This window comes from Lytechinus variegatus, chromosome 3 (assembly GCF_018143015.1).
Source record: "Lytechinus variegatus isolate NC3 chromosome 3, Lvar_3.0, whole genome shotgun sequence".
Lineage (NCBI taxonomy): Eukaryota > Metazoa > Echinodermata > Echinoidea > Temnopleuroida > Toxopneustidae > Lytechinus > Lytechinus variegatus.
This window is the reverse complement of record NC_054742.1, coordinates 34830491-34858295: the sequence shown is the minus strand read 5'-3', so window position 1 is coordinate 34858295 and position 27805 is coordinate 34830491. Positions and strand designations below refer to the sequence as shown.

The 27805-nt window shown below is 33.7% G+C and overlaps 1 protein-coding gene across 5 annotated transcripts in view; it reads right to left on the bottom strand.

Moving 5' to 3' along the window:
* Positions 1–577: 577 nt before the first annotated feature.
* Positions 578–27805, bottom strand: part of LOC121410860 (CLIP-associating protein 1-A-like) — a 73512-nt gene continuing 46284 nt past the window's right edge. Inside the window, exons 10-24 of one of the 5 annotated variants that reach the window (XM_041603209.1) lie at positions 21237–21283; positions 19121–19225; positions 18061–18142; positions 17521–17588; positions 16528–16620; positions 13130–13275; positions 11991–12126; positions 11546–11616; positions 9470–9607; positions 8768–8944; positions 7104–7109; positions 5976–6034; positions 2882–3040; positions 2581–2646; positions 578–727 (exon numbers count right to left, since the gene is read on the bottom strand). In XM_041603209.1, coding sequence (XP_041459143.1) covers positions 636–727; positions 2581–2646; positions 2882–3040; positions 5976–6034; positions 7104–7109; positions 8768–8944; positions 9470–9607; positions 11546–11616; positions 11991–12126; positions 13130–13275; positions 16528–16620; positions 17521–17588; positions 18061–18142; positions 19121–19225; positions 21237–21283 — 1445 coding nt within the window. In that variant the 3' untranslated portion in view covers positions 578–635. Of the gene's footprint in view, positions 728–2580; positions 2647–2881; positions 3041–5975; positions 6035–7103; positions 7110–8749; positions 8945–9469; positions 9608–11545; positions 11617–11990; positions 12127–13129; positions 13276–16527; positions 16621–17520; positions 17589–18060; positions 18143–19120; positions 19226–21236; positions 21284–27805 lie in introns of all 5 variants that reach the window. The other 4 variants (XM_041603207.1, XM_041603210.1, XM_041603208.1 and 1 more) reach the window with 4 other exon arrangements.

Genomic DNA, 27805 nt, shown 5'->3' with positions numbered 1-27805 from the left:
AATATCAATTTGGCTTATCTGAAATATGCAACAGCAAATGAAGAGTTAAATGATATTTTTGCTAGCTTTTTGACATTCAAATACAATGAAATATGCAGTTTATTGTTTAAATTAAACTTAATTCATGCTGCCAAATGACAAAACAAGATGTATTACAACTGAATTTGATGCTGTACCTTTTTCAAGAGAATATAAACTTTAGTCAAATATGATTGAGGATTTCTTTACAATAATGTGGATTCTTAAGAAGCCATGCAAGTCTTTGTAGCTTATGAAAAATTGAGATATATACACATTTCTCAAAATGAAATATATAGGATATTGTATTCATAATCCCTTAAAACCTGTAAATTATAAATTCAACTTGTAAATCAACATCTATGTATGTAGAACAAATAATCCCGGTCTTATACTTTTACAATTAATTCATATTAATGTACATTTCATATTATTGATCTAGTTGCAGCCATTGTGATATATATACAAATATATGGACAGCTTATCAAATACATAAAAAAGACAAAACTAATAAAAAAGATAACAAAATCAAATTGTACAAGACAACAATCAAAATGAACCGAAATCAAAAGTACATGATCAACCAAAATAAAATGGGAAGCTGCACATCTAGAAAATCATAATAAAGACCAATTACACAGACTGAGACTAGGTGTGAAAAATATGGAGATACGACAGGTTGAATTCAGACCTCGTTTCCTTCGCTTGGCTGCAGAAGATGAATAATTGCAACAAATAATGGATCAACGTATTGTTTGGTTTTCATCTTTTCTTTAAAAAACAATTTAATCTTTTCTTTGCAATGCAATCAGCATCAAATTGCAATGTGTTGAGTAATTTTCTCTTGATATTCTCAAAAAGTGAAAATGTTTATGGCTGATGGAAGCTTAAGGACATGAAGTCAAAGTAAACGAATAAATGCCCTTCTGATGATTTCTATCAAGGGTGATATCTTGGTAAAGTAACACAAAGCTTTGTGTTGATCGTAGGACTGATTTATACGATTGACCATATTGATTATTATATGCAATGAATAATAGAATCAGTCATATGATCAACTGCTACATTACAAGGCCTTGGAAAGCACAGACAATACTATCTATAGAAGGCATCTACCTGTCTCTCGCTTGTCTAACAAGAGTGCGCTCAGTCTCAACTATGAAAAGCTGGCAGTGTCATAATTATGACCAAAAATGTTTGTGCCATCAAAGGGCTATTGTTATCAATTTGAACCATGGTCTCTTAAGAAGATGGGGGGGGGGAGTCTGCATGTCTTCAAGTTCAATAATGATGGCATTCATAGTTGAGTTCAATTTGAATCAATCAACACTCTTGAATACACAAAGCTTCAAACCTCAAAAAAAACCTTGCAAGAAAGTCCTCTGTGCCATGGATCATCAAAAGTAAAAATTATTTTCTTCCTTAAAGTCAATCTGACATAAAATCAATCTAAGTTTAGCTACGACCACATGTACTCCATGTAAAGCAGGGTGACTATCATGATTCCAATGACATCTGTACCTGCCCCCCCCCCCCTAAAAAAAAAAAAATAAATAAACACTTCATATCTTGTACATGTGGATGGTAATAAAATTGACCAATGGAAAAAGAGAATTTACACAGAGAGAAAGCCAGGATGAAAAAAAGGGGAAATGTGAAAATTTCTAAACAAATAACAGCAACAGTTTCCTATGTGAAAATGAAATTGTAATTTATATTTACCAGTAAATACATAATCTACTTACATATTGCAGGATAAATGTGCAAACATGCATAAAGTGATGTAACAATTAACAATTCACTATAAGTAGTATTATCCAGATTTTGTCTTGACTGGATGTTTAATTCATTATCACTTCAGTTTTCATCAAGTTTATGATTAATTTGTTAGGGAAAACAAATATCCAAATATGTTTGAAACTAAATGAACCATACAGGAGAAAACATATTTAAAAAAATGTTCATACTGAAATTCTGAATTAAGAAAACAAATCGTGAATATGAAATGATCACATCCTTAAACAACTAAAACTCATGCAAATCAAACAGTGGAATGGTCATGAATATCAGGGTTGTTTAAGTTCATCTGATGATCATGTAGTGATGACTATGTCTGTCCTCATCCCACTCAGCCCCTATTTATCTTTCAAATCAATATTTATAAGGAAAAGTACCATTACAGAATCTAATATAACTTGTTTCATTATTCAACGTTTGTAATCATTCCCTAACATGAAAAATATCAGACAAAAATTACTAGACCTCCTGTACATGGTCAGTGGAAGGTAAAATATATATACACATATTTTTTTGGATAACTTCTTCTCTACAGGATAAAAAGCAACACAATACGATCCCTAAAGTAGGCAAAACATTTAAGCTATTTCACAATAAAAAAAATGCAAACAAAAGAAAAGAAAATTAGAACAAAATCTTTCACAATAGACTTATGATTATTTTTTTAAAGAAATCATTGAGGGGATTGCTAGTCCAACCCTAATTCCTAGAGTGCAGTGCAGACAGAAAAAGCACACAGACAAGAAGATTGTTTTTCCCCACTACCTTGAAGTCTTGGTGACAATGGAGTGGAAGCTACTCGACTGTTCGTTCCACAAATTAGGTCGTTTGCTACATGTGGAGTGGATTAAAGAAGTCATATGAATTAAATGTGCATTCAAAGTGTTAGAAGCATGTAAATGAAGCTAAACTTGTTCTACATGATCTCTTATTGAATCACTTTTCGAGGTTTGTTAGTGACTAACATTTTAAATATTTTGCTATTTTTTGCTGAACTTTTATAAGGTTAATGAAAATTTTGTTGTAAATAGGAATAAATAGGAAGAAAAGAGTGATTTGAAATTACCCAAGCTCTCCCGAGAAGTTGATTTAGATCTAGAAATACGTGCTGCCGCCCCACTGGCTGCCCTCTGACCTGCCGACGAGTACCGTGATCGGGCCCTTGACGCAGCCGCCAAGTTGATCTCACTGCTGGAACGTTGGTTCAAGAGGGCGGGCTTGTCCGCTGTGCATGTGCATGTTAAATGCAGATGAGACACACCAGTATGGATAATGGTTGTAGGGACGATGATCATGAGAATGTCAGTAGATGGTATATGATATGCATGAGGAAGTATTGTCCATTATGCAGACAGAAAAGGAATGATAGATAGAGGGGTAGAGCAAGAAAGAGAATCAGGAAGAGGAGAGGATTGTAAGAAACACAAAAACCCATGTTAGCACTGCAATTAAACATACATGTAGGACAGGCTCAAGAAACAAGAGCAAAGCTATAAGTCACCAATTATTATTTGATATATCAAAATTCATGTTTACCGTTAAAATGCTTCTATTTGTTACTCTACATATTTTTTTATATCTTTCAAAAATATTAATTTAAAGATAAAAATAACAGCAATCTAAATATAAAGAATATGCTCTTAGAAAGGCTACTCAAGCAAAATAGACTCTGTATCAAGACAAGCTGTTGAAAAAAACCGAAGCTCTCAAATTAGATCAAATTGATTCATATATGAATTTCATAGATATCATGATTGAATCTACAGCGTAGTCTAATAAATGAGCATAAGTGTGCATAATAATAGTGCGTCAATGCTTTATCTACATCGGTTAATCATGTTAATAATGTTAATGAGCATGCATCTATTGCTAAAGAAATTATGAAAATAAGTAAAGCATTGGAAAGCAGCAAAATTACATGTATATGTGAATAATTACAAACTTCACGGCTCTTCTATGGGATCCTGGCATTCACAATTTTTCCCACAGTATTGAAGGTGCCAATAATCAATTTAAACTACATGTAACTGACCCTTCTATGAGTTTTTTGCTTTACAGAAAATAAATAAACACTCTACGTCAGATTTATGTAAAGTCTCCTAAATGATTTTCGAGTGAAACCCAGTCCACTCAGAAGCATATTCAAGTTCATAACACTCTCCTGCTTGACATGTTGGAAGTGAATAACTAACAGTCAAAATCAATTTATGTAACATTATCAATGTCATTTAATGTGATTAGTCTGGAGCTTCTTATAAATAGCTGAAAGTGAGCTCCAATGTTCAATTTACAACTTTATGTATTATAACTCTAGTAGATTTTTAATGGTAGAAATAGAGCCTCAAGAACAATTAATGTGATGTTGCTATCTTTTCAGCAGATTACTGATCACTGAGATCTGACTTGCTGCAGCAACATAAAGTCATGCAATTACATGCACACAAGAAATAACTCTTTGAAGAGGACTCAGCAAGCATGAACATTCTAATAAGTAATTTTTATGATTTCCTAGAAGAAAATGACCAATCCTCTTACTTTTTGCTAACAAGTAAATAGAAAAAGCATTTTTAATATCCACAATAAAAAAATATGAACACAAGGTTTAATGATAACTTTGTTTGGTCATTTGTTTTTAATCAAAATATAACAGTGCATTCCAAACATTTTCATGAAGCAAATTTGTATGATTTTTTTTATTTCTTTTTTTTCAGCATTAATATCCATATAATTAATACACAATTAAAACAATAAAAGATTAAAAAAAGTATAAATAAAATGATAGCAGACCTATCAGAAAGAGCCCTTTTTTTTTTAGATATACATGTATGGTGGCAACATCTTGTTATATGAAAAGTCTCCTTAGTCCTGCATGGAAAGAACTCTTTCTAGTCAAAAGAAGATTGCTTCTTTTAGATATTTTGAGCTTTTCCTGAGCTGTCCTTAATTACTTTTTAAATTTTGAGATACATGGTTTTAACACATGAGTGATGGTATCTATTATGATACATACTTTGGTTGAAAATTTATTGTTAAGATATGTAAAACAATTCATTCAATTTGAAACATGCTCTTCATTCAAGCACTTTCAGTCATGCAATGACATAATCCCACAAGCGAACTGTGCCATGCATAAATTACATGATTGGTTACAAATTCTGTATATATAAAATGAAATAATGTAGTAAAATATTGCATATATCGTGTACATTGCCTATCTTTATTGAAGTTAATTTAATATTTCAGGATTAAGAAAGAAAAGGCAGCAACAGGAGACGTTTCTGCAATTATTTCATAACTGTTCTCTAAAGATATTGTTTCTCCATATTTTTTTTCTTCGGATTAGACCAGTGCTAATCGGCACAAAGCTTAGCACCTCATAATAGATTTAACAGAAAAAATACTATAGGCATGTTTAAACAATATCAATTATTTTGTTTTTATTCTCATTTGTATTAATTCTCATCTGGTTACCACTGGCATCTAATTGTTCTGGTGGCAGAGTAAAGCATATAAGGGGTATAAATCTGGCTTTGCAAAGAGGGAAGCCAGATAAACCATAAGAACATGATGACTCAAAAAGGGTGCAACAATTTTAAATTCTCAGGATCCAAGAGAAGGTCAGATTCCATCTATCAAAGTCAGCTAAAAATACAATTTGAAGCAGAAAATCCCACCTAAAGCTCACATTTCCTGTGATTGTTGCCTGCTTTTGTGCAATGTGTCTCAGCCATACATGCAATGCGCCCAACGTCACTTTTATAGCATGAACATATGCAACTTGCTTTCTTTATAAAGTAATCAAATATAAATTCAGGAATTCATCTTTTCTTCTTCATAAACTACACAGGATAAACTAATGGCATGATGAATAGAGAGATTTAAGGTAATTAGAAGGAATGAGCCCATTGCAATATATTTTTTATAAAGCTCTCATCTATTAAAATGATATAAAATCGATAAAGTCTAGGAAGAATAAACAGTTCAACTCTATCAAATACCAGTCACAGCTACATGTACGTTCACGGTACACCAGTCTGGTAAATGCAGCTGCAGTCAGGAATAAGTGTATTATCAAGATAATAAATCAATTTGGTTTGTGAACAAGTTTGCCAAATAGAGAGCAAAGAAGCAGTAGAGAAGGCAAATATTGCAATACTTACAAGAATCTGAAGTGCGACTTGCTCTCGATGCAACTGATCTCCTTGGCAGACTGGCAGTCCTACACATAGAAAGTGATGTAATGTTGTTAAAGATACCGGGAACTGGCATATTATAGAACATGCATAAACACAATACCTGACAAATCACATTAAGAAAACTTGAGAATAATGAGATTTTATAAACGACACAAGCTAAACAAAAAAAGCATACAATCGCAATATCAAAGAATATTTAAAAAATCATCAATAAAATATTATCCTGACAGATAATACACATAAAAGTAATTGATTGCTCAGTATTTTGATATTGAAATGACCAGCAATCAATCAGTCATTACTGGAAATCATTTAAATGTCAAAATGGTATGAAAACTTGAAAAAGTAAAAAAATGTTTTGTTTTAGAAAATAAGCTGGACATGTTTTTTTTTAATAGCGATATATACCATCACCCTTGGAGAGAGAATCTAGGAAAGTATAGTTCAGTACTTCTTGTCCCAATTTTAATGAAAGAGCATGATGCCGGTTATAAGTTCATAGGTAAATAAGAGACATTGAAGTACGTCAAGGGCAAAGATAGAGTAGTGAAAATGAAAATATAAATCCTACATAAGAACAAAATATAAAGACAAACAAAAACTGGAATTAAACTGACAGGTAACACATGCTTATTATCAGTTTGTAACATTATTAACCACATATTTATGTGGTAAAAATAAAAATTAAAGTACAGTCCTGGGTAGGCAACAAGCTTTTGGGGAAAGTGAAATTTCTCATTAATCAATTAAAGAATCCTTTAACTTCATACAAGAGACCTGTATTTATATAATTAATTTCTCAATTGCTTTGAAATATTCACTTTTCCTCGAAAATCCCATGATCTAGATACATGTACATAACATAAAGCAATTTCTAAATGACGATGGCCAATCCAGACCCTTGTTGCATATGAAATTCATTAAAACACCAACCCAATCAGAATCGTTCTCTCATATAGGTGATCCATCACATACCTTTCTGGTATGTGACATAGAACTGCACTTTATATTGAACAATGATTACTAAATCCATTCCATTTGACCACAATACAACCCATGAAACCACTGTCTATGATACATAGGAAGACTTACACTGTGCTGTATGTATGATGTCATATTGTATGGAGGGCGTGCAGATAATATTGTGGGAGAGAGAAAGAGACAAAGTACCCAAGAGAAAAGAGAGAATTATTAAATGCAATGCAAACATGAACAATCATTGTTAGATACATAGAGGTAATAAAAGGATACAAGAAATTGTTAATACAAGTTAATATACACAGGAAGAGGAATGTTACTGGGCAATGATTCAGAATACAAAGGTAAATGGGGTTACTCTAGCTATTAATAGTTTGGAAGATAAAACAAAGTCAATACATTTCAAAGGGCATTATAAATATCATTCCATTAGCTCTAAGAAATCAAATGAACTGATGGTGTTTTTCAATAAGGAAAGGGTCATCCAAATGCATTTTGCAAAGCTTTCAACAGGTTACATTAAAGAGAAATTCCAGTCGTTGCAGTAAACACTGATTTCATGAGAAAGTCTGTAAAACAAGGCTTAATTGTCAGTATATCATCGAGGATCTAGATCTGGTACAGTTACATTAACTGAACTTTGTGAAATCTTGAAATCTACGCTGAAAAATGTTCACACCGAAGATCCCCAACACAGATAAGCGCACGTGGGACAATGTATAATTATTGCTTAGGGCGTCGGGCCCGACGCCCTACCCGATTCCTGTGCTTATTTGCTGATTTCTCAGCAATTACACAATTTCTTCCAGAATTCTTTGGCACATGCGTTTTATTTATACAAACAGACACTTTGGTGGTCATTTCATTGGATTCTGTACGAACTCATTTTGATATCGTTACCAAAACTAGCAGTTACCTTTAAGTTTGATCTATTTTTCTTTTTTGATTTTTTTTTAAGAATGCACATTCACAAAACACAACTGAAATTAAATTTGTTTATACCCCCCCCCCATCTGTTTCCGTTTAAGTATTGCAATGTTAAGACTCAATCAATTTCACATGTTTTTTTTTTTCATTGCTTCCACATACATACTTATACATGAGAAAATGAATTATAGCTATTTTTTATAAGAGTAAATATTCGGAAACTATGACAACTGCAGCATGCAACTGCACAACATAATATTGATAATAATCTAATCTACATTTGCTTTTATAAAGATCAATACTAATGGAAATGAGTACAAATGATGAAAAAAGGGGAAGACTGCAAAGAACAGCGATGAAAGAGGAAATGAAAAGAGGGAATTTAAGGCAATCTTGGTTGGACTAATTAATACAGAGACTGAAAGTTCACAAAAGGACATCAGTAGACATTCAACTTATCATTCAGGTTAAGTAAGCTATGTTGTCTCTGGTTAAAATCATTTTACATATTTACAGACCATAATAAGGATCTGATTTTTTTTTAACTCTCACCTAACTTAGAATAGGAAATGAGAGAGAAGTAAAGAAAATGGATGGAGGCAGAGAAAAACAAAATGTGTCATGGGTATAATCCAGTGGAAGTACCAAATGTAAAATGAAATTATAAGGAAGATGGAGACAGAGAGAAAGATGTAAATAGTATGAAACCAAGTAGATCAAACAAATCAATTCATCTAATTATTTCTAGCAAGCAAGCAAGGGGCAAAACAAGCAAATAAAACATAAATCATAAAACTGCAACTGAAAGTATAAGAGGGGTTTGGTGTGCGTACTTGTAGTCCCTAGCCAACCTTAGGTTTTCATGTGAACTGGCTGTGGATGATCGTGAAAGCGGCCTGCCATCAAGGGAGGTACAGCTGGATGCCTGGCTCAGCTCTCCTTGTAGCATCTTCTGCTTGGAGGCATCAAGGTTGTTAAACATCTTGTCTGCATGGCTCTTGAAGTGCTCTGAGAACTTCCAGAATGCTCTGTTTGGGGAAGAGAAAGTAAAGGGTAGTCATTTCTTCTACTTGTAATAACAAATAGTAGAAATGTGAATAAACCACAAGTTTCACAAAGGAACAACACATAGATAAGAACTTTCTATTACATTCCTGGGGGCCGTTTCATAAAGCTGTTCGTAAGTTAAGAGCGACTTTAAGAACGACTGGTGAACCCTTCTTGCGCGCTAACCATCGCCAATTCAATATACCATTTACCAAAAGAAAGGATCACCAGTCGTTCTTAAAGTCGCTCTTATCTTACAAACAGCTTTATGAAACACCCACCTGATCATTTTCCATATTCCCCATCTTGTGAAAAAGAGTCAAATAACTGACTGCTATGTTAACGAAAGAAAACCACTGATTTAAAAATAACATCTAAACCTTTCAATCCTCACCTACATAATATTAAAAAAAAATTTAAAGGGGTCATGCTGTTTTTACTGGTGCATGTATTCTAGAAACAATACATGAGAAATTAACTCAAAAGACTTGGCAATAGAAACTTACTTTCTTGAGACAGCCCTAGCTTCTGAATCTGCATCCTCAATACCCTTGTGAATGACCTCACAGAGAAGGCTAGCATGCCTCTCCATTGCATGTGTGTCCCATACATTCAATACCGTGCTTATGTATGTAAACGTTTGCCTGAAAAGAATCCATAAGAGAAACAAAGCTATTAATTTAGCTGTTAATATTAGCCTCTAAATAAACCAATCAAAGAAAGTTACAAGCAATAAATAAAGGGAATTAACTTCAACAATATTTGCCAATATGCTATATTTCTTCACGTTTCTCATGGTATCTATCGTGGAAAATTTCAATGACAAAACTTTATACAACGTGATCTCTGAACAGTGAATATTATCCATGAAAATTTCAATACTCTTTTAATGTCAATTTACTTCCATGGCAAAATTCCAACAAATTTCCAGTTTTGAACAGCCACTTTCCTGATTCTCTGCCAATGATAAAGCAATTGAATCAGACTGCATTATATAAACTGGGCTTCAAAATAAGCAGAAAATTGTTTTATTCGAAGCACTGTGACATAATTTCTCAAAACTACGTTTTTTTTTTTTTTACAGGGATGGAAGGGGTTTAGTGCTGAACTGATAGATCAAACATTCTTTTGAACAAGAGTGTCGCTAAGGCGAGCACATAATACAACCGTCTGTAACGCGGAAAATGGAGCTATTGGTCAAGCAAGAAAAATTACTGAAGTTATCGTATTTACAAGGAAAATTTATGGACGGACAGACAGTCCGTCGAGACGGGCATATAAAAAGTCACATCATAGTGAGTAGATGACATCATCAGTTCCCTCATTCGCATACCACCTGTGTTGCGTAGATGGCTTTTTTTCAAAATTAAGTGAAATGTGCCCTTTCTACTTAATTCTACATCCAGTTTTGATAAAATTTTCATTATCATGTTAATTTATAATAGAGCTCATTATCTGGATGGACTCGGCCTTAAAAATTTCAAGTAAGAGAACAGTACTACAGTGCGTATCAAAAAAAGTTTACACTTTGAAAAAATCCTGTAAAACTATGCATTTGTAATATCCTGAAGATTTTTCAACATTTTAACATTGGTACAGGTCCATTAAAGCAAATAACGATATAACTTCAAAAAATATTTCCGCTTGAGTGAGCACTACTTACTTTTGAAAAGTTAGTGAAAAATAATTTGCGCAGAACATTGAAATAGTTATGCGAATAAAAGTAGACCGTAATCATGAAGAACACATGGAATTTAGCTAGTAAAATTGATTTGAAGATATCTTCTACTTTGTTAGACTTGTTTCCTTGCCCAAAACACATCGAAGAGTGCATTTCGCCCTACCCCATTCCCCCAGACAGCAAGCCCATCGTGACGATATTTGCTTTACACCGAGGTGTGATTTACATGGAATGGCTTAAGCTTGATTTTCATTATGTTTACCATTGCTAAAATTGAGAAAAGTTTGGAGAAACAAGTATTAAATGAAAAATGAAATGTAAACCCACTTTCAATGATAAAAACTTAGTGAAAAATGCTGGAGATGTCTGATATAAACTTTTCTTCAGATTCAGTTATGTCCTCAGATCCAGCTGGCACAAATAGGGTAAACGTGCTTAATAAGAGTTGAAATTTCACTATGGGTGGCAAAATTGTTACAAAATGCTGGAATGTATCCGTTTTATTTCAATTGACTAAAAGTGCAAGGGAAATGTATGATAAATGTTTCGTAGGGTAAGTTTGATTTCGCCCTTTCCCCTTGACACAGCATGAAAATGAGCATTTCTGCGCAAACAAATTTCTGCGAGCTTTACAGAAATGGACAGTGCTCACTCAAGTGTAACATTCTGACAAAACTTTTACTTTCATTGGATAGATGAGACCCAAACCCAAGATTATACGTGCAAAAATTACCCACATGTTGTATATTTTTAAATTCCCAGGGCTTTTTCAAAGTGTAAACTTTTTTTTGATACGCACTGTATATAAATATTGAAATTATGCAGGAATTATAACAATTAATCCAATTGATTGATACAAGAGACTTTTTGAAAGATCAAGATCACAAATACTATTACTTACTTCCTAATGGCAGTTGACTTAGAAGTTGCATTGCTTTTCATAATGGGTATAAGCCTAGGTGAATGTGTATGCTGTGAAATAATGAAATAATAAGTTAAGTTAATAAGTTAAGATTACAGAAATGTGACATAAATAAGGAACAACTTGGCAAAAATTTCATTTTTTACATGTTTTATTACTTGGAAAATCATACATTTCTGTAGTCAAGTCTTGTTGTAACCCCCCCCCCCCTGATTTTGATTCCTACTACTCTGTAATATACCATATTCTATTCATATTAATAGAATTATTAAAAAGATGCACAAACAACATATATTTTTTCTTCAAGGAGACATTCTGAATTATACGCTGATCTAAAATTCTTTAAAAAAAAATTAATATATCTTGAAAGAATCATGGGAAACATGTACCCGACATGGAGGTGTAAATATTTCCAAATACTTACCCTAATGATAACGTCTATTGCAACCATGCTTGATGTGGCCATGACCTTTGCACTATTCTGAATGAGAATAAATAAATGGGGAAGGACAACCTCTGCAGCATGGTCAAACTGCCGCTTCAGACGAATTGATAAAAACCTGGAAGGGTAGAACACGATAAAAACTTTGTCTTCAAGTACAGAAATGGGTTCTAAGCATCAAGTCTCTCTGAACAATAAAATTCATTGCCAAGCACAAATTAAAAAAAAGATATATATTCAACAATGCATATATCACTAATAACAGACTATAATGTAACTTTCAAAGACTCACTGAGCTTTTACCATGTTAAATACTAATGAATGCACAGAAACTTGGTTTTGTGGGTAAACTCGGCTATTAATACAGGTTGGGCCCATGAAACTGCACTCCGCTATTACATAAGGCAAGACATCCTAAGTATAAGCTTTGGTCCAATGTATTAAAAGGTAAGATAAAATCGTGATATGGAACCTTATCAACTCATTGGCTGAAATCTATTAAATGACCATTCATTTCTTTCAGCTAACAGTAAAATTGGACTGGTAGTCATGACTATTTCTAATGACCGGTTATGGTTTTGAGGAGAGGATGGTTCATTAAATAACAAGGATCAACATCTTATGAAACATACAATACTCAGCAAATTTGCTCAGGTATTAGAATAACATGCACATGTTACCTTTAAATAAGTATAGAACTGTCCAAAAGGTACACTCTACATGTAATTCTTACTAATGCCCTTGATGTACATTATTTGTATATGCTAACTTTGCAATCCAATGGTAACTTCCATGGAATCTTTAAATTTGAATGGCTGTTGAATATCCTCAAGGCAGTAGTTACAATATTAAATGGCAAATGAACCTTCATGCAATGGGGTACTGCCCATTATAACAATCGATGCAGTACCAATGCACAAGATAGCACACTCTCACAGAAAGTATATGTATCAGGCAGCAGAGTTCCCTGATCTGTGCTGTATTGTAACAATATCCACTGAAACTTACATGGATTGGTATAAATTCAAGTGATTTTATACAAATGAAAACAAAATAATGGCATGAAATGACATTATGACAGACTTCAAAATGTGGATAGATAGCAAAAGAAGTGAACTCACGCTAATGTGACACAAGCTTCTCGTAAGACCTGTGACCTTAGATCTTTGACTGACAAAATAAGGGCTTCTTCCATCTGCCTTAGTGATTGCCCAAAGCAATCATATTCTGCTGCACCGGCTATGATGAATGCTCGTAATTTCTTCAACTGAAAAAAAAAGAAAGCAAATAAAACCCTTTGCTTTAGACTGATATATGGTGGTCCCTATACAAAGCCTAGATAGGAAATCAAATGGTTAACGCTAACGCTTATAATAATAGATAAGTGCCCTGTTTTGCACAAAGTGTTATCAATTGCCGTTACTAAAATTTGTGACAAATTTGCCATCAACCAATCAAATGGCATGATTTCAAAACAAATGATAGTACCTTTTTGATGGTTTATTAAGGCACAATAGAGTAAACCAACCAATATCGTGTGGCAGGAGACATTTTCATTGCAAGTCTGCAAAACCAACGGCTGTTAACTATCCAACTTCTTTGTTATACCATGATTGAATGAAACTCGTTATTGATAAACTTCTTTATGAGGGTCCCAAGGCCCCTGTCAGATACACACAACCATACTTTTAATGAAATTTAGTGTGAGTGATTATTGAGCAATTTAAGTCTATTCATTCTTCTTTTAATTTGTGTACCACCATGATTTGTATATCAATGGATGAAAATGCATCAGAATACAATACATAATCTATATATATTTCTATGAATTTCAAGAAGATTTTATAATATACTAATTATTTGCTCATGCACACAAAACTGAAATTCCTATATCATTTGGAAGTCCTTTAAATTTGAAAAAAAAAAAGAAAATCAATTATTCTAAAACACAAGTGGAACGCCTCTGGCAGTCTCGTCTGCATTCCGCAATTCGATATAGCAGCAGAGGTGACTATGAAAACAGGTATTGAATAATTATTCACAAAAGAATACTATGTCCACTGACCCAAGATGACCTTTGACCATGATCATGTGACCTAAGACATGTGAATCAATCAATTATACTTGATTACCCTTATGTCTATGTTTCATGAACTACATGTGTAGATCCATACACTTTCTAAGTTATGATGCAAATTCAACAAATACCCCCAACATGGCCAAAGTTCACTGACCCTAAATGACCTTTGATTTTGGTCATGTGATCAGAAACAAGCACAAGATATTCAGGGTTACATGGTTACTATAATGTCCCAATTTTCATGAACTCAATCAATAAACTTTAAAGTTTCCACCAAAACCACCCACATTATCAAAGTTCGTTGACCCTACATGACCTTTGACCTAGATCATGTGATATGAAACTTGCACAAGATGTTCTGGGATACTTAATTGCTCTTACGTCTAAGTTTCATGAACTAGATCCATAAAATGTTAAAGTTATACCCCCCAAATACCCCCCAACATGATCAAAGTTCGTTGACCCTAAGTGACCTTTGACCTTGGTCATATGACCTGAAACTCGGGCAGGATCTTCAGTTATAAATTATCACTTTTATGTCTAATTTTCATGAACTAGGTCCATATACTTTAGAAGTTATGACAAAATTTCAAAAACTTAACCTTGGTTAAGATTTCAATATGATTCCCCCAACATGGTCTAAGTTCATTGACCCTAAATGACCTTTGACCTTGGTCATGTGACCTGAAACTCAGGTAGAATGTTCAGCAATTCTTGATTACCCTTATGTCCAAGTTTCATGAACTAGGTCCATATACTTTCTAAGTTATGATGACATTTTAAAACTTTAACCTTGGTTAAGATTTCAATGTTGACGACGACGCCACCGCCGTCGCCTACAGTCTCGTTCTGCTATGCAGGCGAGACAATATTGCTTCTCCCTTTCCCATAATTTAGGATCACAAGAATATGCAAGTGCAATTGAATAACCTTAATGGTCAAAGTAATTTATTATAATCCAAACTAGAAATTCATCATAATAAAACATGAGCAAGGACAGTTTTATGAATTAAAGTTTAATTGTTAGCCTAAAATTAGTACTTCTCATGGAGTCAATCTTGACTGACAGGCTTTGTTTTTCTAGGAAGCTGTTGAGTTATTTCAAGACAGATTTCTCCTAAACTTCAGGCCCCACCAGACCAATTCTATCCTAAGTCACTAAATGCAACAAGTTGTAATTTATCGTCATGACAACTGGCATTGCTTAATTGAAGACCAAAATCATATCCGCTAATTCACATCCGCTGCTCCCTTTATAGTGCCAAGATTTTGCAACTAATTTGAGTGGATCCATTGGAGTATACTCTAAATTAAATGTATCCTGTCTAATGGGAGTAATTCATCATTCAATGGCACACATGTAACTATTCTGAGGTCTCTCTTTCTCTCCTTTTCTCATTTCACACGGAATAATATTATCATTTTTTTTACATGAGTAATCATTGTGTTAATCCCTAAAACAATGACCACTTTAGGGTGGCATCATACATCAACCGATTATGATGTTCTTCATGCCCCCAAACAAAAAATAAATGAATAAACATACAGATAAAACATCAATTGATGAAATAATTATTAATAAATGAATTCATCAATAAATGGGAATAAAATAAAATAAAACATACGAAATGAATAAAATAATAATAAAAAAAGAAAAAGAAAAATAATAAAATCTTGAAATACAAATATTTCCCTAAGTCAGTCACCCACTATCTTCAACTTCTTTGACCACATGCACAGAATTTGCCTTGAAGTGCTCATGTTGGTTATCAGAAAGAACAAGATAAACGTAGAAGGAATTTTATTTAGAAGTAAAAACTCTGACAAGATCAAATAATATGATTTACTCATTCAGTGAACAGGATCCTGTTTCATAAAGACAATTTTTATCAGGCAATCCAATTAGTTTTATTCAAACAGAACTGCAAAATTTATGGAACAGGCCCCTGCTCAAAGGAGCTGTTGGCATGAGCACATATCAATAGATATTGGATTACAGAACTTTGCAGTCTAACCTTCATGATAAAATAATGATTTTTCTTCATTTTATTTTAACTTTGGTACTTTCTTTCCTTTTAAATTGATTGTGTTATGTCCGTTTAGGGTTTGTAAGGTTTTGCTAAATGTTAAATTCATTTTTATTTGCATCATCTTATTTATATCATTTATTTGAAATATGCTCTCTTTTCATGTGTTCTTGTATATTTCTTGGTTTTAATTGTTTGTATATTGGTGGCAGCATTTGACAAGACCTCAATGTTCATCAAAGCTGTCTCCACATGCTATTTTATTGTATATATGTTTTTACCTTGTAATTTTTTTTAATTTTGAATGAATATTGAAATTGAATTGAAATGTATCATAAGCAAATGCTACTTCAATAAACCAAACTTGAAGAACATTTATGCCAAGTAAACAAGCAACAAAATCTCTACTTACTGCTGTCACTCGAAGTTCCCAATCTGCTTTATCATTACTTAGAATGGTAGACATCTTACTAAGATCATCCTCCAGCTGTTTTGTTGTGAATATCTGTTTGGGAAGAAAAAATAAAAGTTGGTAAATGTGTTATTTTGGCCAAATGTTAAGCATAAATATTAGAAAGCAAGCAAGCACATGATCAATGGCTTGGATCCTTTCTGAGGGACCGTTGGGTGTTTACATAAGTTGTTTGCCAAATTTACAAATGACTTTATGTATGACTGAATAAATAACTTTCTGAGTGACATAAAAACGGACTGGGGTATACTGTGCCAAAATCATGTTATAAAATTTTCCAGACTTATCTAGAAATGAATGGAATGTTCTGTAAATAATTGAAAATTAGATTGTGCCATTGAATACATTATTTCCTAAAAATGTTGTCTGAAAGTATGGATGTTAGGCAAAATCAGGATATTTCGATGTCAGCTCAGTGGTTAAGATATAAATTTTCCACCCATATTGCAATTGTAATTAATTTATGAGGCACCCCTGTTCATGAAGTACAAGACTACAAAGCCTAGTGTTTAATAGTTTCAATCACAGAATCTAAATATGAAATATGATCTAGATACACACTTTAACAATAAAATGTTTTGCTTTTAGACATCTGTGTTTAATTCATCCACAGTCACACTCTGCTAAAATATTACAGAAAGTAGGGAGTTCATATTCCAGTCACTCATAAAATCATGAGTAACCTTACAACAGTTTCATGAGAGAGCTATCAAGTTTATATGAATAATGCCTTCACAAAGTTCACTATCAACCACAATTTGCCCTTGGATTCCAGAATATGAGGCCACCACTGCCCTTCTAAATATCACAATATATAGTGCCATAAAAGGGCTTTAATAGGCAGATGGTACACCTCTTTTTGCCAGGCTAAGAGTTTGCTGCTATGTGGGTATGGCAATGAAGGGTGTTACCTCTATGTGATGAGATACTTACTGAAACACTAGGGACATCTTCATAGGCAGCTTGGAAGAAATTCTCATCTACTGCACCACTGCTGGAACCTGATGGGCACATTTCGAGAGAAACTTAGTATGTTATCTAGTTTTAAATTTATTATGTCTGTCCCAAACTAGCAATTTCTGAAGGAGAGAGGGTCTGTTACTCAGTTCTGAACAAGGCATTTTCACAAGTTATAAAATACAAACAAATATATTCATGAAATATATTCATGAAATCACATCACTTTTTGAAATCAATGTGTACATCCCCTCTCCTTGCTACTTGATCTGCCACAAGCATTATATTGGTAAATATTAACCCTTTCAATGTTTCCTTCCACTAAGCAACAATACTTCTTTAGCAAGTACACCTGTATAACCCTCAAGGCCCAGATTTAGATCAGCTGATTGGATAGCATACAATTCGTATTCTTATCACATTATTCCAAAATGTACATGATTCCATGCCCATAAAGACCACTCAAGCAGTTAGTAATTTCGATGCACATTTAATAAAGTGATAGTAATGATCTACCTGTTGATGGTCTACTAATGGACTTTCGTTGTGTTGTGGATGCAGCAGGTCTCTTTGCAGGAGCAGTCTTTTGAACAGCAGCCTGTGGATTGATAAACATTAGATTACCACAAAATCCTTTATGACAAATCCAAGGGCATGTCAATCAATTTTACAAAAGATAAAGATACATTATATATATACACACATATATATATATATATATATATACACCACAATTTGAAAAGAGTGTTAAATGAGCATAGGGTTGCTACAAATTTGAACTAAATCTACAAGGATAAGCAAACTGTTATAATCCACAGCAAAATATCATTTGGGTTATACCCATATATCTTGTTAAAATTTGAGGTTTTGCACACATTACACATTCATCTTGTTATCATTTATAGAAAGAATATTCTAACAGATATACATAAACCAATACAATAAACCAGTTACACTCATATACTGTACCAATAAATGTTTGAAGAAGGAATAAGGATAGCAACATCTAAAGGAAAAAAATCAAGTTTGCAAGAGTATTCCAGCATACTAAGTTTTAATAAACCAGGGGGCCGTTTTATAAAGCTGTTTGTAAGTTAAGAGTGACTTTAAGAACGACTGGTGATCCTTTCTTATGCGTGAAACCATCGCTAATGAATATACCATGTGCCATAAGAAAGGATCACCAGTCGTTCTGAAAGCCGCTCTTACTTACATGTACGAACAGCTTTATGAAACATCCACCAGTAAACATGAGTACATAGTCCCTATTCAGGATATATTTCAAGAAAAAAAAAGATAACAGGTTGAAGAGGCTTTGTAATTTATGAGTTAGTAATGAGAATAAAGAATGTAAACACCTGAGACTCTAATCTATGTGTATGACATGTAGAAATCAGAATTGCCAATGATTGTATATTTTTTTTCTTTTCAGTTACACTACTAGAATGAGATCATGATCAGCAATGATTTCAACCATTTCTAATGAACTTCAAGAACTCCAAACCAAAGGTCAAATGTAAGTAGGTATCACACAGCAAGCATTAGTCTTTTTTAGGGAAAAAGTGCAAGCTCTCACCTCAGCTGCGGCCCTCATAGCCACCTTCTTCGCAACAGCACTTTTGGCTTTTGCGTTCCATGATGATGTAGAGGTGTCGATTTTAGAATGCCGCGATTTTTTTGACTGGTTATGGGTTATGAAGGGGTGTCGTTTGTAAAAGAGCATGCAAAACAAAATACAAATCATAATAGCGAAAGGTGCAACAGATGCATATGTGTGGTTCTTTTACATGTATTATTAGAAGGGAATATCAAGCAAATTAACTGCATGCTTATTTACATACATTTACAAAAACTCTTTAAAAAACAATCTATTGTTTACATTCAACAAAATCAAAATAACAAATAACAAAATTAACACATATCTAATTAACTAAATAAAAGACAGCCTAAAAGAAATTTTATTTCACCCTGTATAATGAAGGTTAAATATGATGCCAAATAAAATGAATGTAAATAGTATTAGTAGAAACATTATAATCCCTTTTAAATAAATAATTCATAATTTTGATTAATCAAATGTGCACTTTATCCTTTATTTTCTGAATGATATGATATACATGATATAAGAAACCATCCATATCTCAATACATATTCACACTCCTTTCATTGAATAGATAAGATATATGGAATCAAATGAGGATCAGCACCTACATGTAACACTAACAATAAACTAAACACAATACCAGAACATGCACATTCAACAAAACTAAAACAAAACAGCTGGCATAATACATACAGATCACAATGAAATGACTACATGAAGAGTTACGACACAAAGTATCTATAAAAGACATGGAGCACTTAAATGCATACTTTTATTTTTTTGACAGAAAGTTGTTTTTATACTCTGAACAACAAAGCTAGGTAGTAATCAAACTGCCAATCAGTATCTCATTCTTAATCATTATCTTAAAAAAGGTAACTCCTACCTGCATTTAACAAGAAATTTTCAATGTAGTTCTTTAGTTTTTTTTTTGTATCTCTTACTTGAATTACTTATTAAAGTGTACTATAGTTTTGTGAATACACTTCTTTGATCATGACTGTATGCCATTATTGTTTAGCTAAAATAAGCACAACATGAACTTTCTAATGAAGTCTGATGACATGAACTATTCTGAACACTAATCAATACAAGTATGTTTATAATGTAGCTATCAATTAGTGAACATTCATATTTCCCCATAAATTGGAGAAAAAAAGGTAAGTTATGTAAAATATAGTACTCAAGTATCATCTAAAATTCAAGTGTAGTACTTACTGAATGTATGGGAAAATTTAGATTTTGCAATTTTCAGCCATTGGCATTTTAATAACATCTAGAGCCCTCTCACAGTAATGCTTTCATTTTAAAATAGCCTTTGAGTGAATAATTACAGATTTAATAATTTGATATTAGGAAGCTCCTGACAGAGATTAAATAAAGAAGACAAAAATATGCAAATGTTTAATTTCAATAAGGCACCTAGTTGAAAAAAATGATGGAATTTGTGTTAATTTGTCTTATCTTATTTTTTAAAATAAATCCTTCACATAATAATAATATATGGGGATTTACCCAAACTATAGACTTTAAGGATAAAGAATGATGAGATAAATTGTCAGGCATTTCTTTCTTCTTTTCATTTCACCCTTTTTTGTTTTGGAAATGGGGTAGTAAAGTTGATCTTTAAAATTAATGTTTTTAATTTCTTAAGAAATCAAAGATCTTGCTATAAAAAAGTAATTAATACCTCATGGTAGAATTTGAACCCATAATCCTCTAAATGAAAGATGAAAATCCAAAACACTATATGATGCTTACAAATAGACATGGAGAGTATCATGAATGGATGTCTGCAATGATTTAATGAAGGTGATGACAAGGATGTAGAATGTTCAAATCCATATTATCAAATCTATGATGATTTCCAATGTGCTACATGATGTGTATGTGACACCAACTTAAATCATTTTTTTATTATCATTCTTAAAATCAATCTTGCACCAAGACAGCATCTAATGATACAATGTACTAATTCCTATCATTAAACATATCCATTCTGGTTCTCAACAAACACTCTACCCATGCAATAATGTGTTTCTAGATTGATTCTAACTTACATGTATCATCATATTAACGTAATACTTACAGGCTTACTGTCAGTCTCATCTTGCGATGCTGATGTTTTAGCAGGAGCTGAAATGAAAATAGAAATAGGGGAAGATTGTTACGATACATAGGCTAAAACATGACAATCGTATGATGATTCAAAATGCTGATCTTTAAATTAAAGCGCTAATTTCAGATCTGCATAAACAATGGCAACTTACAAACTTATTTTATTTGTAACTATACCTTAATGAAACAAATGTAAGATATTAAATTTGCATAACTCAACTTTATTAAAAGCAGCCCCACACGCAATATAATCAAGAAATGAAATTAACCTGTTCCCCCCCCACCATTTTCTGAGTAATAAAGTCAACAAAAAATATCTTAAATCAGCATTACAAGGCTACTTTGCGCAGTGATTATTATCAGCAGAAAGGAATTATTTTAGGCCGTGTTTATGCTTTCACTTTTCAGGCCAGAATCAGCGTTTCCAAACGTGATTAGTCCAAAACACGGTTGCATCCATGCTTACTTTCATTTAAATGCTGTTTCAAAACGCCGATTGTAAACTCACAAAAAGGTGTGTTGGTAAACGTCGTTTGACCAGAATCAGGCTTTCTGGGGAAGTATAAACAGAACCACGATCGTAAACGTGTTTAAATGACGTCATTTGGTACATGCTTCCGGTGACCATCGCATTGCTCCATGTTATCTCCACGTAATAACACTTGGAAAAAAAAAACTTTTGAAAAAAGATGCGCCCAATTTGACCTCGCTTTCCTGCTCAATGAAAATTACGATTTCGCCTCGGAAAAGTCAAGCATAAACAGCACTTCCACAACCATGTTTACGATCGGCGTTTTGAATTGACGTTTGAAAACGCTGATTCTTTCCTCGCGATGGAAGCATAAACACACCCTTATTTATTTAAACCTAGGCTGAAATCTGATGGATTATTTCTATCTGGGTTATCAAAACTTGGCATCACTGAAATTCAATATTCAGAAAACATAAATCTTGAACACCAATAAAATACTTTGAAGGGTAATAATTCTACACAATGTGAATTTCAATCAATTGCATTCAAAGTTCACACTGCTCAGAAATATCTCAGGACAAGTGAAAATCCAGGGACTATTTCCTGATCATAAAAAAAAAACACTCCTTAAATTGGCAATAAATTATTTCCATATAGTTATAATTAAGGTGTAGATGAGTAATGATGAATAAACATACCGTAAGTAACGGTGTATTAACCGCACCCGTGTATTAACCGCACCCCCAACTTTGGACTAAAAAAAAAAAAAAAAATCTTCTCACATTTACATGCATATTTGAGGTACGAAGAAACAAAATCTAAGTTTTTCAGATTTCCAAAGTATCCAAAGAGATTACCGGTATGCAGAAATATGCTGTTCTTGATCAATTCATCTACAAATGTTAGAAAGAAAGAATGGTCCCGACAATATTGGCAACTTACACACTCGCTCACCTCACAGTAAGTGTACACACACAGCACTGCCATTACATTGCAAACTACGATACAGTACAAGTCATGCCAGTACATCTTATCAAATTATGATCTGTGTCTTTCCCAGCGTAGGAGGAAGAAACATTCACATTTCTTGCATCACAATTTCACAATCACTTTCAGAAATTTGATGTCTTAGCATGAATTTTGGATACGGGATTATAGGAAGGTTCAAGAAACAAAGAAATTTGCATTTTTTACAGTTGTTTTTTACGGCTTCGTGCCGTCTCTCTCGTGCGCGGTTTACATGGTATCTTATGAAAAGCAAACAGGAAGGAAAAAAAACAAGCTGGCGCGAAACGGGACTTTGAATAGCGCCAGCTTAAGTCGCACTACAACCACATTACAACGCAATCTCTAAGCTCACTCAACTCTCGCTCAGCGGTGACAAAATATTACCGAGTATGCTTGGCGTCTCTTTTAAATTAGCCAGGGAACTTCACTACTTTGAATCGAGAATAAAGTCAAAATTAGTGTCATGAAGGTGGGTGCGTTTGTTATGGACAACATTTAATGAATATTGCAACAATCGCTTCCCATTACCCGCGGCTCATACCCCTCTAAACGACATTGCCTGGGCGGCTACGCCCGGCCACTCGATGTGTTGTGAACTGGCAGACATCGTACATGTACGGGAGGGGTTACGGCGGGCTGGCTCAGACCCGTCACCGTGTATAAACCGCACCCCCGACTTTTGCTTCTACCCCGCCGAGAAAAAGGTGCGGTTGATACACCGTTACTTACGGTAACTTATCAAATATCAAGTATCATTACTAAAAAACAGTACTTCACATAATAGTATATTTGACTGGTGACAAAAAAGTGAGAGTATAAACATGAAATATACTGTAATAGACAATAATCTATAGTAATTGAAATAGTGATATAATGATCTCAAAGCATTGCTAGGACATTTCTTGTAAAATGGAATGGAAGGTTGCTATTTAATAGCAACTTTATCATGTAATGGCATCACTCATGAAACACATGTGGCTGCTATTTCAATGGTAAATTAAAGGAGTTATCTCTGGCATGGCCTGTAATGGGTTAACCAAATCAAGGTTTTCGGCAGGCTATATTGAGAGCTAATTAAGGCTCGGGTGTTATGTTCCATGGTGGAGCGTTATAACAGACTTGTATTGCGGTGTCACGTGTGCATGCATTCCTTGACATGTGTACTAGTATTCACTCCATATTATAAAAAAAGTCTATTAAATAAACACACAAGTTCATGTTCATGCACCATCAATATTGTTCATTTGTAGCATTTGAGTTACTTTTGTAGTAAAGTAAAATCTAGAAATAATGGAAGCTTTGTGTCACACATTTTGTGAATTTGCTGGGATCATTCTCATGTTTTCATGGTGTTGTAATGCTTGAAATGCCAATTGTGATGATATATTGATCATCTTGTTTATGGAGATTTGTTTCATATTCAGGTACTCATAATTAAGTCATTATTTTAGACCATATTTTAGTTTAAACAGTGAGTTCACAATATGGGCATATTTGTATTTTTTTTTACATATTTCAATATACATGTCAGTTATATTTAATTCAAATGAACTGATGCACCAAATTTTAACATTTTGTTACAAGATCTCATATTTTCATTGCAATTTCTGTAACGATATCACAATGCAATAGTTTTCTATAAAAAAAATCAGAATAAAACAGAATATAGAAATGCACTGACTACCGTAATACGTATGTATACAGTGTAGTCTGTTTCTGCCATAATATCATGAATCACCACCATCAGATTTAGAAGGTAAAATTGATAATTTCACAGATAATGGGAAATAAAATGAGAGCAACAAACTGCCCAGGTCAATATAATTGCAAGTCAATTATTGCATCATTGTTGTCGTTGAATTGCATTTTCATGGAACGAAGCCTGTCAAATAATATACACAGAGTTGGGTGACGGAAATAGAATTTGACAGCTACCTGTGGAAAAAAAGCACTTTGATCATAAACCTTGCTTTCAATTACCTTGTTGGAATAGTACTTTGATGACTTATCACCTGTAAATAGCATGAAGGTTGTGACACCCACAATAACTGTATCTTTATGAGGGCATAATTCATATTCATTGAACTTTGTTCATCATGTAGAGTCTACATTAACAGAAGCCTGAACTTATCTGGAATTGCAATATGCTCATGAAAAGAGATGATTATTTGGGGAATGCCATTAATAAATTATACAATAATGTGTCTTCAGAGACCTTCAAATCCAATGCATTCATTCACAAGTGTGATTACTCACTCTATATAATTTGTCATTTACCAAAGGTATCGATATCATCATCATTCCATGCATTTGAATAGTAAAGGTCACGCTGCATTGAAATTCATATTATTAAAAAACAAATACAACTTTCATCTCAATTCATTTTAACATGTTCGTTTGAGTAATAATCTATGTATTTTTGCAGGTACATAAGATATCCTTGCATACCACCCCCCCCCCCCCACACACACACACACAAAATCAAATTTTCAAAAAGTAAAGTGCTGTAATTCAAAACTGAATTGAAAAAAAAAATCTGATGGTTAAATTAAAAATTGCCAGAATATATACTTTATACTTACGATATCTTGGAGTGAAAAGTGACCTGCGTGGCACTGGTATTGCAGAAGGCTTATAATCCATGTTTGTTATTATCCAATATGTAAAAGCAGCAGGAAATTTGGTAAGGTCTGCACATGCACAAGAATCTCAACAGATAAATGTACTACAGTATGCAGTTCCTATCTCAATCTCTTCTTACAATTTCAATAAATATTTCACTGGGATGGTGAGAAGATGATTGCATATGATGAACCTTCCTATCCCTCAAGAGTATTGATTGATTCTTTATGCCTTAAGGAAAACTTTCTCTATATTACAATCATTGAAGAATACAAGGTAAGAAGAATCTAGCATGCAGCCGCCAACAATGGTAGCTTCATGACAGCATGCATGATGCAAAATAAATCATCAAGATGAAACTGTTTCGTTTCTGACGTAAACAACAATCCTTCAAAATAAGATGTCGTGCAGCTACAAGTTAACTAAGTTTGCAGACTGTCATAAGGAATCTCACAAGCTCAAACACAATTTCAGATAGGAGTAGCGTAAATTCAGAGAATAAGGTGCTTCAATTGAATTTGCATACGATCTGGCAGCAATGTTATCTCTCGCTGGCATGTATTCAGATTCAGACAGCACTCACTCTGAATGAAGCCATTTCAATTTCAGCACTCATTATCAACATCCTATCTTCACCTCATCAAAATAAAACAGGGACAATCCAACATGGAGAAGGTAAATTGAATGACTGAAGTCGCCTGCACTTTATAAATATCAAATTGACAAGAGTGACACTATTCAAACTCCTGCATGAGACAAAGGCCACGCTGGAACTTCCTCTGATTATGGCTGAGCATAGCACTGTGACTGAACTAAGCATTTAATCCAAGAGATGTCTTAATCGTTAATCCTTAATCCCATCTTTAAAATTAAAAAAAATTGTTTCCTAATCCACTCCAGGTCAACCATCACATCAGTTAGGCAGCCTATATCACCAAGGTGCTCCAAAGCTTTTATACCACAGAGATTCATCAACTTCAAATGATTGGATTATTTTGTTAAAGAAAGGCGAGCATCAATATCAATCATTCCAAATCAAGGGTGAACCAGCATGAACCGTTGACTGCATCTTCTAATCCAAGGTATGGATGTGACTAGCAAGCAGGACAGATCGATGCATGCATACACACGCCCATCCAAGGTTGATACATGAAGTCAGATGGTGGGTGAATTCTATATTGGTAGTAGAAGGATCCCCCTACGTCAGTCAATCATCATCGATGGAGAATCTCAAGGGCTTCTGACCTTTCGCTCAGGCAGATGACGGGCACAAGGGGTGCAAAGACAATGATGGAAACTCACACATTTGTCTGATTGATACAGAGGGGTGGCCAGTGAGGGTTTAATGAATAAACACTGCCCAGCTCATTAATTTTGTGTTGACTAGTATATTGGATATCCTCCATGGGTGCTATTGATAGTCAAAACAAATAATAAGATATGGGCCTGTTATTTGGTTTGCTTCTTGGGGTATTGAACATGTAAAAGAAATATTCTCTAATGGATGAAAGGAATTAAGGAGCTCGTTACAGCAATCAGTTACGGCTTTCCCAACTGGTAACAAGGAAGGATGACTATAAGAATATATCGATGGTATTCTCTTATCTACTGGTATTCAATGCAACTAGGTTAAAGCTGATCTTCGCAAATTGCAAATTAAAGTTTCCACATTAAGACTACCACTATACTTCAATAAGCGTCCTCGGAATGGATAGCTGTTTGAGTTCTTTCTTGAGCTCTGTCCTCAAAACTATATCCACTTATCCAATTTACTTGACACTGTCATGAAGAGCTCAAACAAAAATGTTCTTTGTAATTGACAAGAATGAAAACAGTCCCTTCAAAATAGGCATGAATGATAGGAGAGTCACGAACAATTGTTTGAAGTCCTTATTACTCCATATGCAAAGGCTTCAAGACTTGGTAAACTGATACTAGTTATTCAAAGGTGCACATGACTTGTTCAAACAGAATCTCTAATTCACAATGCAGTGGAAATGAAAAATAAAGAAGATTCTAGTTCTGAAGTCCACACAGTATGAAGTACCTGGAAGAAAATCTTTCTCACACTTCTCTTGTATGATTCAACTTTGGACGTCTTGAGTAATCTACAGTATGGGTGGTGGCCTCACAAAATAAATTCAAATGCATTTTGTCAATACTATGAAGTACATGTACAATGTACTCTGGCAGGAGCAACATTCACAAACATGTGTCAAGTTCAGCACAAATACAAAAATAATCAACGCTGGCAAGCGATACTGAATGATTCAGAACAAAAAACAAAACATATTGCATTACAAACACAGCAATATGGCATATTCAATTACATTCCAAGGTCTGCATGCCAGATATGCGACACCCACAAATGAATTCAGTTATCTTTTTCCAGCACATCTGTAGGCGGTTTGGCAATGGGAAGTGTTGTTGTGGTGAAC